The sequence below is a fragment of the Elgaria multicarinata genome, chromosome 8 (genome assembly GCF_023053635.1).
Source record: "Elgaria multicarinata webbii isolate HBS135686 ecotype San Diego chromosome 8, rElgMul1.1.pri, whole genome shotgun sequence".
NCBI lineage: Eukaryota > Metazoa > Chordata > Lepidosauria > Squamata > Anguidae > Elgaria > Elgaria multicarinata.
The window spans coordinates 40,346,948-40,365,463 of record NC_086178.1 but is presented as its reverse complement, the minus strand read 5'-3'; the positions used below and the strand labels follow the sequence as shown (position 1 = coordinate 40,365,463).

Genomic DNA, 18,516 nt, shown 5'->3' with positions numbered 1-18,516 from the left:
AAGCAAGAAGAGGTAGCTGGCGTGGTACTCTCTGCACTGGCTATGAGGGGAAGGGGAGCCCAGTTTCCTGGCTCCAATATCAGAGCCAGGAAACCAAACTATCCTGTGACACACACACACACACAATCTGAGGGACACAGGATTGCTCCCTAAGCCATGAATTGTGGGTTAATAAACTAGAATGTGAATGAAGAGCATACTCCTGCCACGTCCCTTCCTTTGCATGAGTGGGTTAATAAACTAGGAAGGGTAGAGCTTTGCATGATATTTGAACATGGAATTATGATTTATTACAACCAAACAAGGCAGGTTTCATAAGACAAACCCTGGTTTAAAGCTGACTTATGATGCTGACTTGTCAGGGACACAATAAATTGTAATTCTGGGTTTGGACACCATGGAAAGCTCTGCTTTCTTGGTTTATTTACACACTCACTTAAAAAGAAGAAGTGAATGGGCTGAGTGTCAGCATGCTGCTCATTCACATGAATTATTATGCTATAATTCATGGCTTAAATGATGAGCAGACACAGCCACTGTCTTATCTCTTTGGGTATAGAACTGCTGCACCACAAATCTCCCTTAAAGTAGTGGCAAACAATAATTTACAATTATTTTTTACTTTTTATTACGATTAACTAACTTAGTTTTATATAATTAACATAAATCTGTTACAGTTATGTAGACAAATGCTTTAAATATATAATGATTCTGTGACAGTACTTTTTAATCCAGTTGCCCGAGGAGATGTTGATTAATCACATAGCAAGCCCTAGTCTCCATATGGGATATTTAATAGGGAGCATAGGTGGGCAACACTCAATTCAGGGGCTTCGTACAGGCTGCCATGGCTGTTTGTGTGGACCTCCCAGTCCCTGCTGCCGCCCTCAAAGTCCCAGTGTCTCTGATGGGGAATAAGGAGCACAGGAACCATCACCCTATTTCCCAGCAGAATGGGGCTCCCAACAAGTCATCAAACAGCTGTTTGGTGGGCTATCATCAGCACAATTCTGCAGAGAAACAGGGTGTGCACTCCCAATGCAGCCTGTTTCCCAGAAGAAACACTATTTCTGCAGAGAAACAGGGTGTAAGGGGAAAGTTCACCTCAAGCACCTTATCACTTTGCAGACAGCACATCAAACAGTTCCCCACACACCTCATTTCCCAGCAGGCACTCCAGACACTTCCAGGAAGGGAGGACTGTGGCCCACACAGGACTTTTTAGGAGGAGGGTCAATGCAGCCCTGAAAGCTGGTAACCCCTGGACTAGTGGCTTGTAGAAAGAAGATATACTGATTACACTTGGGGATCAACAGATCTGGAACAGGAAGTACAAGTATCATGTAGCTGCTGGTTTCAAGCCCTATTCTAGTATAAACCTGACACACAGAACTGTTATACCCTGTACCTCAATGTGTGCTGCTTCTCTCTCTCTCATTTTCTTTTGCGTTTAGGAGCTGCTATGAGGAGTGGTTTGAAGCCACAATTTCTTAACTTAAAGGAATTCCTTTGAGGACTGAGGTATTCCATTGTTTTGTAAGACAGAAGGTTACAAATGTGACTATATACTTCCATATTCTTGGGGGAAGCTTTTGACTTTGAAAAACTGGGATGCCCAGCTGTATACACTATCTTCTGAATCTCCACCCTTTCTGGTCAATTCCATATTTGTAACACAGTAAAACATTTCCAGCCATGGACCAAAAGATATAACATTTTAATGCATGTTGCCCTTTCAGCCCTTCCCCCAACCAAATAAATTTAAACTTGCTAATTCACAGTTCAAACTCTTAGCCATTACATATTTATTTCAACAAGATCTCAGGCTCAATGTTGATTTACACAGTGCAAACAGAAATTAACACTGGAGGATCAAAGGGTTGCTACAAAATCCCTATAGCCTTTCAAAAAGAAAATTCTCAGGAAATATTCATACCAAAATAAATGGAAACAACTTTGTACTATTTATACATGAGTATCCAATACTGCTTTCCCCCCCAAAAGAATCATAATGTAGTGAAGTCACATGACATTATCCCAGAATACTTCTTGGCTGTGTTACCTACTATAAAAATAGCCAAAGTCTCTGTGGTGAATGGAGTAACCTTATGTTTCTTTCCCCTTACATATCATAGAATCATATTATAGCAGAGTTGGAAGGGGCCTACAAGGCCATTGAGTCCAACCCCCTGCTCAATGAAAGAATCAATGTACATGGCGTTCTCAAGTAGTCATGCTTCCAGAAACTAGGCCTAAACTTGCTTAGCTTCATCAAGGTTGCAGCATCCCATGCCATCACACCAGATAGTGGGTTTGGCCCTTGCGAGCGTGTCCATTCAAAGAGCGGGTACCAAACAGCGGTCTCTCGCTTCTTCTCTCACCTTCTGTGGAGGCATAGTACATGACTGCCTGGGATGGAGGGGGTGGATATAACCGTGTAAGGATTATCTCTATTCTGAGTTTCAGTAAGATATGTCTCCCCCACCCCCTTCCCCTTTTTCTTTTAGGTATATGCAGGAAAAAGAAATGACAGGCTTTGTATACCTTTTTACATTTGTGAGGATAAGCTAAAGATAACAAAACACATGTGTATCCCTTATTGATGGGAGTTATATATGAAGGAGCCTGGACCATATAGAAAGATTCAGGCTGTTTTCCTTTGCCTAGCAATGGGGAGCATAGCAGGTTCTGCCTCTTTCATTCTCTCCCTCTTTGTGAGGGAGAATGTCTCCAGAATAGCATATTACATAGTGGGGATGGCCTCACTTTTATTTTGGAGTGAAGTACAGTAGTGAAATGCCCCCTTTCTCACTGTATTTTGGAAGGATACAGTAGCCTTTTGCTTCTCTCAACTGGGAAGCAATTCCCTTAACTAGAATCAGAGTGGTAGTATAGTATAAACAGAGACCTGATGTATCTATTGCTGACTGAGCAATTGATCAGTATCACTTCTTGTGATGGCCTCACCTCATGGGAAGGTGGAGTTGCATTTTCTGCTGCATGTGAAGAGGAACAATTAGAAAACATGTAGTGGTCAGTTTGCTCACTAACCTACTTCACATCCACCATACATCACTCAACTTCCAAGGCAAAGAAGCTTCATGAAAACTAAAACACAACACACTACAGAGTGCAAAATATTAAAATAGAAAAATTGCCCCTATTCTTAGCACAATATAATTCATAAGTTAGAAGCTGGTCTAGCTACATATAATTGGATTACTCAAGAATAATAAAATGTGTTTTAGCATTTTTTTTACTTCTCCAAAATATGCATGATTTTATTTGCTTGTTTAAATTTTGAGCCCTGATAAGTGTAAGTGACAACTGGCAGGTACATCATGAATGGATTTTAACAGCAACTAACCAGCTGGCAAAAGAAAAATGTTACGGCAAGCACACTTTTTCACTATATTGCATAATTTTTGTTTAAAGTACCATATTTCTTCGACTGTAAGACGCCATCGATTGTAAGACGCACACTAATTTCAGTACCACCAACAGAAAAAAAGCTTTGATTCTATGACATAATAAACACACCCGCAATTCTAAGATGCACCCTGCTTTTAGACATGTTTATAAGGGGAAAAGTGTGCGTCTTAGAATTGAAGAAATAGGGTACTAGTTTCTGAGAAAAACATCACTCTGTAAACAATTAAATAAGGATAATTGAAAAGCAATACTTCCTATCTGTGGCACAGTACAAAAAAACAACCATTGCAAAACAGTGATACTTTGTATTCCAAACATGAATGCCACCATTTAAAACTGAATACACAGATTAGCATGTTACAGTTTACTAATCTTCCTAGACTATTATCCTTAACTGACCCTTAACTGAACTTTTGACATAGTATTTTGCCAGTACATTTGGAACACTTGAAAACCTTTAGGAACCACATCTTCGTAAAATACAGCTATGACTCCCTGTGAGTGGTGTATGCACCAATAGCCTGTGCTTAGTGTATCTATCCCAATACAAAGGGTTAAGTAACAAATGTTAAGTGCATATGGCTGCATGAATGTAGCTAGTTTTGTGCTGCATGGGAAAATCTTACGATACATTATACAAGGTGTCCCTCAACACATGATGATATTATTATTATTATTATTATTATTATTATTATTATTATTATTATTAACATTTATATGCCACCCCAGTTTACAAAGATTAAAACACTGGACATTAAAAACTGATATACAACATTTAAAACCATAAAAACCGATTACATACAATATCCATTTAAAACAACTATTCTGGGTCAGTTAAAAACTCAACATATGCTGTTAAATGCCTGGGAGAAGAAAAAAGTCTTGACATAGCACCGAAAAGATAACAATGTTGGCACCAGGTGAGCCTCATCGGGGAGATCGTTCCATAATTGGGGGGGGGGGACACTGAAAAGGCCCTCTCCCTTGTTGCCATCCTCCGAGCTTCCCTTGGAGTAGGCACCCGGAGGAGGACTCATTATGTTATTATTTATCTTACTTTTTTCTTTTCCAAGGCTGAGCTATATATTACTGTCCTTCCACCTGGCAAATTATGTGGCATGCAGTACTTCAATGATGTACCTGGCAATGGTGGCTAATGATGACAGAAACCCATGCAGTCCTTTTATAGACTGACTCATCCTAAAGTGATTAATGGAACAAAACAAAATTCAAACACAATTTAAAAGTAACAAGTAAGTCCTCTGCTAGCTTAGCTCTGACCTCTGAAAGTTAGTCCGTTTTCTGCTGGAAACTGACTGAAACAAACCTAAGCAAACTAAGGCTGATGTCCAAATATTCCCAGCACGGTATGCTTGTCACACCACCCATTAACTCCTTGTGATTGCCTCCTACTGCCTGTGATGTAATGGCATGAAATCCAGCCACATACAGTTTAGTCAACCATGGTACTCCAGCAGTAGCCCTAGAGGTTCCCATAACTATGTACCCTGGAAGCTCCCAAAATATCGTTCACACGATATCTTGCAGACCCAATGGCAAAAGAATACATTTCTTCACCATTGCCACTTCTGTGGCATAGTCTTTTTAAAAAAGACTATCCGAAGAACATCTGACTTCTATGCAAATCAATCACCACTTGGACTCTAAAAGCTCTCCCCAAATTTACCCAACTTAAACCCTCTGTAGACTGGGACACACTATGATGACAAAGCAATGGAAGCCAATGTTATGATGGCTCTATTCAACCTATGTAACAACTACTTAACAAGGTCAATAATGAAAGTTGCAAAGTCAATATGAATATCTCTAGCAAAAGAACCAGCCTAACTGACCCATCATCATAAGGAGGATTTTGGAGAAAGCAGTCAGTAACTTGGTTCGCAAAACACAACAGCCCACCATGGCTTAATTTACTCATGGGGATTGTCTCATCATACTGGGTGCCCATGGGTGTCCAGCTTGCCGTGTGAACCCAGGCAGCAGGGGTATTTGAGGATTAGAATAACCTTCAATTAATTCTAAAACAAACCATGGGTTATTTTAGGATTGTTTAACCCTCAAACAACTCCTTCCACCTGGGTTTGTACAACACAACAAGCCACAGCAAGTTGTGTACCACGCAAAATAGTACATGCAGGTGCCTGGCATGACGCAAACCCCCCACAGGTAAATTAAACCATGGTGGGCTGTTATGTTGTGCAAACCAGGTGACAACAAAATGATTTCCAAGCTCGCAATAATCAAAGTTCAAGAAAACAAAAAAGTGTCCTGTCAGCTATTCCAAAATCATTAAGTCCCTAGTTAGCTCATGTATTCTGAAGTCCCAGTAAGCCTGTGTACCTCAAATTAACACGGTGAGAGAATAAAGTCTATTCTAGGCACACAAATTCCACATCAGAAAATTATGCACTGATACCTTCTACCACTGTAAATTTTCTTGAGAGCTAACCATCAGTCAGCACCCATTAGCTAATGCTGCAGAATATCACCTGAGCAATGTAATCACTGTCCCAACTGCATAATTCAACTAGTTTTTAATGACACATGTGAGGTTGGTAGCTTCATACACCCAGTTTGTCATTCCATCAACAACCTTGAGGTGCACCATGCCCCTACATCCTAACTGAGTCCCCCACCACACACAAACAGGAAAATTAGATCCATTAGGGGCCCAAAACCTTTTGGGATATTGGGCACATGTGAATTTTGAGTGTGTCATGGAGATTCTCACAAAATAGCTGCCATGAATGTGGAGGGGGTCTGCCATGGTGGACATGGCCAGTCACAAAACACCCGTTTCCAAGAGGACAAACTGGTGTGGCTAAAAATTACCTATGAACTTAAGTACGAGGCAGTAGTAAGATGTGAGCATCCAAATACAGGAAAGACACTTACCGAAATCGCACAGCCACACCACAGAAAAACATTTGCACTCTCTCTCTCACACACAAAACCCACACTGCCCCAATCCCATCTCCAAGTCTAGACAAAACACACCATACTTCACACACAACAAACCCAGACAAGCACATTGATACTAACAAAAACAGAGACACTCCCAAACTGGTGGGAGATTCAGATAGATAAAAAGAAAGTATTCCTTCACAAAGCACAATGTTAAACGATGGAATTCACTTCCACAAGATGTAGTGACGGCCACCAATTTGAATGGCTTTAAAAGGGGGTTGGATAAGTTCCTGGAGAAGATTATTGATGGCTACTAGCTATGCGCTACCTCTAGGATCATAAGCAATATGCCTATGTACACCAGTTGCTGGTAAACATGGGTGGGAGGGTGCCATTGCACTCATGTCTTGCTTGTGGGTCTCCTACTGATAGCAGGATGGCCACTGTGTGAACAGAGTGCTGGTCTTGACAGACCTCTGGTCTGATCCAGCATGGCTCTTATGTTCTTCACAAAGAAGGCAATACACAACACACACACACAGCGCAAGACACACACAGCACAAGCAGAACACCTCCTGTCGCTCTCCTTCAACCCTTCTAGGCTCCCATAGCACTCCCTGGCACCACAACTCCCAGCATAGCAGCCGGGCACATTTCAAAATGAAGTTTTGGGCATTGTTTATTTTCTAAGTATGCCTCTGGGCCCCACAGGCATTCTTAGAAATAAAGATGGCCGTGGAGCTGACACTTTGCCTCCTACTCAACTTTTTCAAAAAATTAAAAATATCTAAACAAATTTTAAAAAAATGCAGGGTGGGGGAGAGCCTGCAAGGACCAATGGAGGTTCTATAGGCAGACTGGGCCCATGAGCACTATGTTGAAGATCCCAGAAAATTGCATTCACCAATGCTCATTCCTCCTCTCCACCCTCTAACAAAAGATGTATGCACCCTTGGGACAGATTGAAGGCTAGGTTAAAGCTCCTGAAATCTCTTATTCTTATTTGTCTCCCTGAGACCCCCTGATTCTCCTTTGTTCAATACTACAGTGACTGGAAGCTTTAAGTTTCCTGCTTTCATATGAAAATGACAAAGGAAGGTGAGGGCCCAAGGCTTGTGTCTGACTATCCTCACGATGACAAATCATAGTTTTTTATGGCATCTGAACTGGGGAAAAGGCTGCATTCATTAGTCTTATATACAAAAGATGACTTAGGCTTATGCCTTCCCGCCTTCCCTTCCCCATTCCTCCATATGCATGACAAAATTGGAAGTAGTTATTTTTGGTTTCCAGCAAACCACCATTTCCCATTTTATACAAACCTGGCAAACGATCATTAGTCCACCAACCATGGGTGTGTGTGTGTGTGTGTGTGTGTGTGTACGCGCGAGCGTATGAAATGGCAAACTATAATTTGTTGCAAACCAGGAACCTCTAATCTTTCTTGCACACGGGGAGAAGCAAGTGAGCCTGAGGCTAGGGCTGATAGTGCTGTAATGGCAAACTATGGTTTGGTACTCCATTTGATTACAGCCACTATCTCAATCTCAGTTTCACCTGTGGAAGTGGAGCATTACTTACATAACAAAATTCCAAATGTAAACACTGCAAAGACTGTAAACACTCTGCAAATTCAAGGTGCTTCTTAAAACATAATCTGTACCATGTATGAAGAGAAAGATCTTAGAGCGTGGTGGTGAATTCTGCTATATTTCTGTTTGCAAACATGCTGGAAAACAATTATAATTCACATTAACCAGGACTTTGCATATGATTCCCTAAGGGCATCCATATGCTTTAAGTAATTTCTTCTATATATGCTTTCAACTTGCATTTGATGTTGATTGCACTCAGATACCTTGTTTATAAGATGCTCAGTAACCACTTCTCGTAGTCCAGTGTATAGTTTCTCTCCATGTTTATGTAATACCATAGTATATGCATTCCTATACAGTTCCTCAAAGCTGAGACCACTGTTGTTCTTACGCTGAATTTCTTGAATTGCATTTTTCAAAAGATCCCAAATGCTGTTTACGTATTTTTCATCCATGGTCATCTGTAAAGGCAAAGGGGAAAAATAATAATTCAGACATCACTGGTTTGAGGTAGCTTTCATAAATATTTTTCTTTCAAAACTGCTGTATCACTTATAACCCAAATTTACCTAGTTATCAGAAGTTCTAGACTGATAGGTGAAGAACGCATATCAGTTACATGACTAATTATCAAGCAGTTTGTACTAACAGATCTTCATAGTGCAAAGAAATATCTTTAAGGTGCAAGGGATTTCTTTATAACATATAGTATTGATTCACATGCACATCCTTACCACTTGATGACTTCAGCTTCAAGCAGTGATTTGCACATACAAATGAGCTGTCACAGGTATTATACCACAGATGCAAAAACAAGTGACATACATGCATAAACCAGCACTGTTTCACTAGATATAATCTCAGACTTTAGCATTTTGTTGAGTCCCTGAAATATTGATGTACCACTCCAGTTTTTCCTCCCCCACATTATCGTACATAGCAATAGTAATGTAAGTCTCATGGTATTATCAGAGGCTCAGCTAACTCTTATTGCTGTGAAACAATGTGTAACAAAGGTACTGATCTGAGTCATGAGTGAATCATTTGTTTTTAGTTTACTGAAATATGCATATGGCCATAAAAATGTCTCAAATACACTTAAAGTGATACTAACAACGTATAACTTTACACTATCAATAATCCTATTCATCTGGGAGCCAATCTTGGCTGAGAAACAGAACATAAATTAAATAAAACAAGCAAACAAAACCAGTGAGAAAAGCACATGTTAGATAACTTACACTATGCAAAACTAATAGTAAACCAGATGTTTGCAAAGAAAAGTACAACCCTGAGGGGAATAAATAATCAAACCCTATATAGATGCTTTATTAAGTGAAATCAACAGAGGAAAACTTTATCTTTCATCCTATCCATGCAATCCATTTCTCCATTTAACCGTAACCCTAATACTGAGTTGGCAGCCCACAAATAACCCAGTTAATAGTGCCATCCTTCATGCTCTTGTAATACATAAATACATCCATTATTGGTCAACGTAACCACTCATACTTACAATGCATTTTGAAAGAACGATTTCCTGCATTGCTGTTTTAAAGCATATTTCCTGTCAATTTCACTAGAGCTTATTACTTTCTGTTATGAAGAATATTAATAGGCCAATATCTTATAATAGGAGTCTCCAATACCATATCCAAATGGTTGTTGCATCTCTATATGAAGAGGTTGCCTATTAGATTAATCTTGAATATATACCTTTTCCATATCCCGGATAATTTTGCAATATTACTGTTATCCTCAGAAAGTCTCTTACAGTTAATATTAGAACAACAAAGCTTTGCTAGATATACAGACAGATTTTGGCTGAATAAGCCAAGATATAACTAAGCCTTTTGCCTGCAAACAGAGCCTCTTCACTTCTCATATTATGGTAGCTGTGATTAACCAGAATTTGCGGTTTCATCTGAACCAGGAAGCTATGGTTACTAGTTTCAAAAACAGGCAGGATCTTCAAACACTGGATGAAGTTAGTAACCACAGTTTCCCAATTAGGGCAAAATGGCAAACTATAGTTAAGAGACTTCTGCACTGCATTCAGGTGTGCTACAAAGGGAAGAGGAAAGAGACTGCATCCACAGGCAAATGGAAGATATAATCATCCAAACCTGGCCATATAATTACTTATTCATTTATATTAATTAAATGTATTCCCTTTAAATCCCTTCCTATTAAAGGACATTTATCATCCAAGATAAAATTATACAGACAAATTCAAAAACTTATAGTGAAATTCATATAGAAAAAAACAAAGCAACCATAGTAGTTTCAAAATGCTGTTGGAATAAAAAATATTTTCCCTGACTTCCTAAAAGTATACAATGTGGGTCTCTGTAGGAAGTGTGTTAGTTATGATGCCATGATAGAAGAGGCCTTGTTCTGTACTAAATAAAGATTTAACTTAGCCAGATTTAACTCTGGAGGATATGAAAACCAGCGGAATCTCCCTGGCTGAACTTAACAGGCCAGATAGTACTCAATCAGAAGGCATTCCTCAGGGCAGGGGTAAGCAGAAGGAAGATGTTTGGAACTTCAACTCCCAGAAGCTGCTGCAAGCATGGCCAATGAGCAGGAATATTGGGAATTGAAGTCCAAAATATCTAGAGATCTAGTTTATGCCTACACCTGCCTTAAGGTACACTGGATTCAGGCTCAGGAAGTTGGGTAGACATTGCGCTACTAAATTCCTCTGGGGTTCAAGGTTCTCATACCTTACTTTGCTTGTAATGTTGATTGCAACTACACTTTGTTGCCTCTTCTGCTAAAAGATCTAGAGCAGAATGATGAAACCCCAATTTGATGGGCGTTCTGCCTCATGACCATCTAGTAAAATGTCACCTAGTAGACATAGGACTGGACAGTTTACCCCTGAAATTTCCTCTGACTACATTTGAGACATAATTTTCCAGCCCTTGATGATACCAAATATTTCAGAATTCAGCAGCACGCATGCCTCTCAGAAATTAGAAGGTATGGAGCTTTGTTCCATATTTAAATAGCCAACTGAAAGACCATTTGATTGATCAATACCCATTTGTAGATACCTATTTTGAATAAGACAATATGATACAGTAGAACACGGGAGAAACACTTATTCTAACTGGGACTGAAGCATCATGAAAATAAGCTACCTAACTTTAAAATCTTAGATAGGAAAGCTTGCATGACATGAAACTCCTTTTTCCAGGAACCATAATTGTCTTTACAAAACAAATGTTCTGAAGACTAAAGAATGTAGCAAGTCTGTCCACAAACAGGATTTGAGCAAGTATGCTAGAACTTCCAGGTAAGAACTCCCTGGCTACTAATATTATGGTTACCCCGACTAACAAATGGAGCCAGAAATCAGTTTGACATCCACACATGTATACCATGACTAAATCTACACTTGCTATATTTTACTTATGTTTACTGTTATATTTTTGGTTTCATATAAAAAAGGAAACACCATGATTCATCCCATTAATGCAAAAGCACATCTCTGATATTTGTGATTTATCAAAATCAAGGAATCAAATGCTCTTAGTGTTAATCTGTTAAACAATGGAAAATCATGGTGCATTTTAAAAGAAAAATATACATACACAATAGAACTGTTCTGACACAACGTTAAACCACAGTTCAGTGCTATGGGAATAAGGCAGGGTAAATCTTGGGCTTGTGTGCTCCCAACACTTCTCCTCCCCTGGTACTGCCATGAGGAGATTGGAAACATTTGCTCCCATTTTCAACTAACTACAGTTTGTTATTACATTCAAACTGAGACAAACTGTAATCAGTTTTATCTATGGTTTGCCCAAAAAGAACAACTTCAAAACAAGGTTTACAATCTGGATGTGTTCACAAAAACTAGCCTTCCCCAACCTGCTGCCTTCTAAATGTTTTGAAGTATAGCTCTTAGAATTCATGACCACTGCTCACACTGGCAGGGGCCAATCGGAATTGAAGTTCAAAACATCCGGAGACCACCAGGTTAAAGAATGGTGGCATAAACCATGGTCAAAGCTAACTACAGTTCCCTGTTTGGACATAATGACAAACCATGGTTAGTTGAAAATGGAAGTATCTAATTACCCTCCTTAGGAATCATACCAGAAGAGGAAGTGAGGTGGGTGGAGGAGGAAGAGAAGAACAGGCTATAAGTAATGCTGTATGAAATAAGTCGTAAGGTTTCTCACAGTAATATCTTCTCCTTTCTGGATAGTTTAATCCCATCCACATAAGCTAGGCACCTAATTTCTGAACAAAATGAAATGGGGATTTAAAAGTAAATCTGAGATTAAATTAAGGTATGCAACTTGAATTATTTCAATAAAATAGGATAGGTGTCCAAAACTGTCCAAGATCCCAATGGTAGGTACTCATAGATCCATATAGATATTCACATAGATCCATCCTCCGATTGGAATCTACCAGGGGAAGAGCCTTCAGTGTGGTGGCGCCCCTCCTGTGGAATTCCCTGCCTCTGGAGGTCAGGCAGGTGCCAACCTTGTACTCCTTTCGGCACCTCCTGAAAACATCTTTATTCCAAGATGCCTTTCCTTAATACGCAGCCTTGAATCTGTTTTTGCTTCTTTTAAATTTTGTTTTAACTGTTTTATTCTGTTTTTATTTTCATTTTATCTTGTACACCGCTCTGAAATTTTTCAATGGGGAGCGGTATATAAATATTCTAAATAAATAAATACATGCATACTCATTTCAGAGAAGTTTATAACAGCATAAGTCACAGTCTTCTCTACAGATGCATAGAAATAGCCTGAACAATGTATGTCAAACGAACAGTCATTACTTAGATTAAGCCTCACTAACACCACCATATACAGCAGCCCAGCATATATCTAGCTGAATAGCAGGGTTATCAAGCCCTGGCACACATGAGCTTTAAAACAAATTCTGCCCATTACCTTCAGCAGCCCAGCCGTTACATAGCGAAGGTCCTGCCACCAATGTTGACAGAGATGGAAAGGAATTGTGGAAACAATAATAACACAAAAACTAAGTTCAGAGACCTCTGAAACAATTGGAACTCCACTTTTAGCAAGCTTATGGCATGATGTGAGCAAGAAGAAGCTTAAGTACACATCATTCCAGTGGACAGGTGATGGGAGGCTTCCCTATACTTTTGTTTAGCTCTGTGTATAATATGCAATACCTCACATTGTTTACAGATTTCTTTCTCAAGTCAAAGATTTGCAATAAACTGTTACTTCTGACGTGTTTTCTTTACAAAGCTTTTCTATGAATCCTTTCAAAGGATTATTTTCAAGTATTTTAGATAGTTTTACAAAAACTGCTTTCATTAAACATATATTCACCACCTATATACAAACTCAAAGTTCTAATATGGTTACCAAGGGGCATAAGAATAGTCTGTGATGTCATTAGAATGTTGAGGCATCCCTTGAAGAAATTCAAAGATTACACATGGCTGTTTGTTGCAGCTTGATTCCATCACATGGCTTTGTTAAACACCCATTGTTTCAGAACATCATGAAGAATAATGTTTTAAGTATTAGATGTGGAATATCCTGGTATGCAAACTCAGCCACAAAGCACACCAAACAGCCGTGAAAAAGTAACTGCAGCTCAGTCTAAGCTACAGCACAGGCTTGGTGGGAGCATGTGAAAAGAACTTGTACATCAATTTGTTTCTGTAAAGTCCTATATAAATTATTCCTGTAATTAACAGAAGCAATAAAATCTCTATTCTTACTAGTTAGGGAATGATTTTGCCACCAGCTGACATGCAATGCCAGAAGGTGCTTGTATATAAGATTTAATCACCCAATAACTAAAGTGAATGTAAAATATTAAAAGACAAAAACATTAAAAATGCCACTATCACCACTCTTATTTAAAGGGGGCTATAGCTTAGTGGTAGAACATTTGCTTTGCGCATCTGAGGATATCCTTGGTTCAAATCCTTGCGTTTCAAGATAAAGCTCTCAAGCAAAAAGGCAAGGAAAAAACACTGTTGACTTGTTCACCAGACAATGCCAATCAAAATAGGTACCATTGTTTATGTGACCCCAAAAAGATAACACGTTTTCATAGGTGTTTTTTTTTTTTTTAAACCCACTTTAGATTGTTTGGTCTTGAAAATTTTAATTTACAAATTTATATTTATTGTTAATTTTACCTGCAATTTTTGCTAACTGTTTTATCTTGTAATTTGCACAACATAAATATAAATTGTCATGTTAACGATGCAGAAATTGTATTGGGATCTGAACACAAACACATTTTTTTCTAAAAGGAAACAAATTATATTGTACAAGTGTCATGTTAAAGTCTATTCTTTACATGTCATAGAGTTATATCTATCATAAAAATGTGATTCTTATTCTCCAGCTTAAATCTGCATTACTGAATTTTAAATTGCAAAGTAAATATATCACTTCCCATGGATACAAGCACACTTATAATCCTTACATCCTGATCCTAACCTTGTTTACATGGAAGCAATTTCCACTGATTTCAGTGTGACATGCTTGCAAGTACTTACGCTAAGGACTGCAAGCTTTCATATTTTCACTTGCCACAGGGAGTGTGCTGCCACCTTCTGGCAAATGGCCATCCTTCCCTCCCAAACTTGAAGCTGCACAGGTGAATGGGGATTGTCCTGGTGGTTGTGCAGCAATCTCTGTCCCCTCCCAAGCTCCAAGGTTGGGAGAAAAGCTGGAGGTTGCTTGCTGCTTCATCGCTGGGATGCCTGGAGCACCTCAGCCTCAAGAGCTGGCAAGCTCCCTGCCACCCTTTCCTGCAGAGAAAGTTGCTGGAACTGGAATGCCTTAGCTACGACTGGCAATACTGAATATTATAAGGCCTATTATGAAATAAGCACAATATTTATTGCTTTTGTTAAAATCCACAGACTAACATCATACTTAAAAATGAATATTTTTGAATAAAAGTCCTAAATGTAAAGAATTAAAAGACAATGTCATAGTCCAGTGTTCTGGTGTTAAGTTTAGCCTTTATGACATTGTTCTAATGTTTAGTTACATAAGTCTTGTGATTTTTGATAGGCTGACACGTTTGCTTAGATCAATTACAAATCAAGAAAGTTATCAACAGGGCAGCATTTGACTGTATTGCAAAAGTTGACTAAAATGTATCTTATTTCCACTTTTCAGCTTGCTTTAAAAGAGCTCATGCAAATTATAGAAGAACACCAAGTAGATACCTGAAAGTAGACTCAATGAGGATGTATACTTTGTAAAGCTTTTAGTTTTGAGCAAGTTAACAATTAGTAACCAGATTCTTTTTCAATAGTTGAGAAGCTTTGAGGAAACATTTCTATTGAAAAATTTAATGTTATTTTTGGGAACCTGATATCATATGAATCAGGGATCCAATAACTAAGGCAAGGTAAGGAAGAAAAATGTCCAGCATATATCCCTTCCCTTCATAGCGTCCATAGAGCCAAATTCAAGTTTGACACAAAGAATTTGCAAATCGTATTAAGTTGAGAGTGGGAAAATAAAGCATATAAAGTGGCTGTTAAATAGATGTTCATGCAGAAATATCATCTTTGCTCCATGCACTATTACAGGGATCCAGAATGAGAGCACCAGCCTGTTTTTAGTGCAACTATGCATCTGTGATTAAAAAAAAGGCTTCACGTGAAAAAGAAGGCAACTAGATTTCAGATACTACTACTTTTGTTATAACAACATTTCAAAACTTGGTATCATTTGTATAGTTTATGGAATACTTACAGTTTTACTATGGCCTATACACCTAGTGTTCATAGCTATACGCTATGAACATTTTTAGTTTCCTCATTTAAACGAGACTATTCAAAGTGTGAACATTAGCTTGCCAAGCCGGGCTGATGAACTGGATTTTAAAACTGGTTAAACCCCAACACATTGTTTTATAAGCTGAGTGCGCAACCTGCCCCAGTTATGTGAACTTGCTGCAGAACAGGTAGGAAAGCTTTCCCTATATAGCACAGCCAGAAGTATGCAAGGGAGAGTTATACACATAAGAGCTGGGTGTGGTCACAACAATACTGGAAACAGCCTTGCCAAGCTGGTGCAGAAACTTGGTACTTAAGACTTTGGGAAGAAGTTTGAGTCATCTTATTATTTACAACCATCTATATACACTAGAGCTGGGCTGAATCCTGCCACCTATTTTCGGAGACTTTCTCCCTCCCTGAACAAGAGGCACTGTTTTTTTCTGCCTCTTTCGCAGGGAGAGGGGGTGCAATTCAGAGAATTTTCTCCTTCGGGAGAGGGCCAGGGTTTTCACATCCCTTTTTTAAGTGTAGCCGGTTGCAGAGGTGGCTTATTTTTTTTAGTTTTTCAAAAGGAAATAATTAAAAAAAATACCCCCACTTCCTTAGCATTTGGAGGAGCACAGCCTCACCCTCTCCAATAAGCACCCAGGAAAAACTCCCGGCCTCCTGAAATTGCTGGGAGTGTTCTGAAAAGAAAGAAGAACCCCCCCCCCCCCCAAACAACTGGCTACATTTAAAAAGGTATGTGGAAACCCTGTCCCCTCCCCAAGGAGAATGTTCTCTGAAATTCTCCCCTCTCCCAGACTCTTTTGCCTGAGTTTTCATTTTCCCCCCAACCCCCACAAAATGCCGAAAATGGAATGGCAAAATTTTCTGCCCAGCACTAACACACACACGGGTAGGGGTGTGTGGGTGTTTAAAGAAGGCTTAAATTGACATTAGAAATGCAAATGTGTTATTTCATTTTTCATTGGGAGAAATTCAGTTTCTGATCATAAAATGAAAGTACAAATTAAATGTTTATTTCCATCTGAATTAAGCATCCTTGTATCCAGCTCATTTTATCTCCTTCAAAATTATCAAAGTTGCTTAAACACTCCATTCCTATATATGTCTACTTAGAAATAAGTCCAATTAAGTTAAACGGCTTACTCTCAGGTTAAGTAAGTTTAGAATTGAAGTCTGTATCTTCCTTTTACCACATTTTAAGCAACATTTAAACTCAAGCCCTTGTACACATTTTTACTTATGATAAACTATTACTCTGAATCAATACTTAGCAATACTTAATAATCACGACAAGTAGTTAATAAAAGTGTACACTAGTACACAAAGTAGCTCAACAGCACCTAAAGACCATTCTGATATTTTAAAAAGTCAAACTGTGAAGGCTACACTTCAACAACAGGCAAATCAAATAAAGGAGGGAAGCACATAAAAGACTCTATTCTAAAACCCAGTTTGGGCAGATACCTGAAAAATATGGACATTACAAGTGTTGCATTTGAGCAAGTGTCTGATAACCCTGAAGTGAGGATACATTACTGTTTCATTGATTAAACCAGGAAAGCATTGTCATGATTCAAATGTTCTGCTCATTTTGTTTAGCTAATCTTGTATGTGAGAGCCTTTTGTAGCACGTAAGGAAAGAAGGAATCTCAATTCCAAGAAGCAGACTTGAGGAAGGACCACAGCTCGGTGTTATAGCACATGCTTTGCATACAAATGTACCAGGTTCAAGCCTTGGTGTCCCCGAATAAAAGTATTAGATAGCAGATGATGAAAAAGAACTTTGCCTGAGATCCTCAAGAGAGATTACCAGTCAGAGTAGCTAATACTAGGCTAGACTGATAAACAGTCCAACGTAAGGCAGTTTCCTATGAACATATTTGGATCAGGGATCTTTGTCACTATCCTCATGGCCAATTAATATTGATTGTTCCTATCACTCTCATCTGATAGACTGATTCTGGAAGTGTTAATGAGCATTATTTTTAATGGTTCTTTTAGAAACCCTGAAGACCACATTTCCTGGAAGGTCAGGCCAACATTTTCCAGAGAATTTTCTACGAATTTTCCTCATCTAACCAGACAAGGGGCAGTCCCCTGAAACCATCTCATCAGCTGCTACAGCATAATTTGAATATCTGCAGCCTCCTCCTACATTTCATCTGGCCATTCATGACTTTAACATTCAAGTGACTATTTCCCCATCCTCCACCCTCACATTTTGTAACATGCACTCTCCCTAAAGGATCGGGTCCATAGTTTGGGGGTGCTCTTGGATCCAGAACTGTAACTTGAGGCACAGGTGAACTCAGTGGCAAAGAGCACCTTTTATCAGCTTAAGTTGATATACCAACTACGCCCTTATCTGGACAGAGATAGCCTAGCTACAGTTATCCATACTCTGATAACCTCTTGTTTGGATTACTGTAATGCATTATACGTGGGACTGCCTTTGAAAACGGTCCGGAAACTTCAGCTGGTACAAAACAGGGCAGCCCATTTACTAACAGGGACTGGCCGGCGAGACCACATTACGCCAGTCCTTTTACAACTTCATTGGCTGCCAGTCCAGGTCTGGGCCCGATTCAAAGTGCTGGTATTAACATTCAAAGCTCTAAACGGTTTGGGGCCAGGTTATCTGAAGGAACGCCTCCTCCCATATGTACCTGCCCGAACCTTAAGATCATCCATAGGGGCCCTTCTCCATGAGCCCCTGCCAAAGGAAGTGAGGCAGGTGGCTACTAGGCCGAGGGCTTTCTCCGCTGTGGCACCCTAGCTGTGGAA

At 39.2% G+C, this 18,516-nt stretch overlaps 1 protein-coding gene across 1 annotated transcript in view; it reads right to left on the bottom strand.

Annotated features, from left to right (window-relative positions):
* CUL3 (cullin 3) overlaps positions 1-18,516 on the bottom strand; it is a 74,417-nt gene that overhangs the window by 41,100 nt on the left and 14,801 nt on the right. Inside the window, exon 2 of the mRNA XM_063132214.1 lies at positions 8,219-8,416. Coding sequence (XP_062988284.1) covers positions 8,219-8,416 — 198 coding nt within the window. The remainder of the gene's footprint in view (positions 1-8,218; positions 8,417-18,516) is intronic.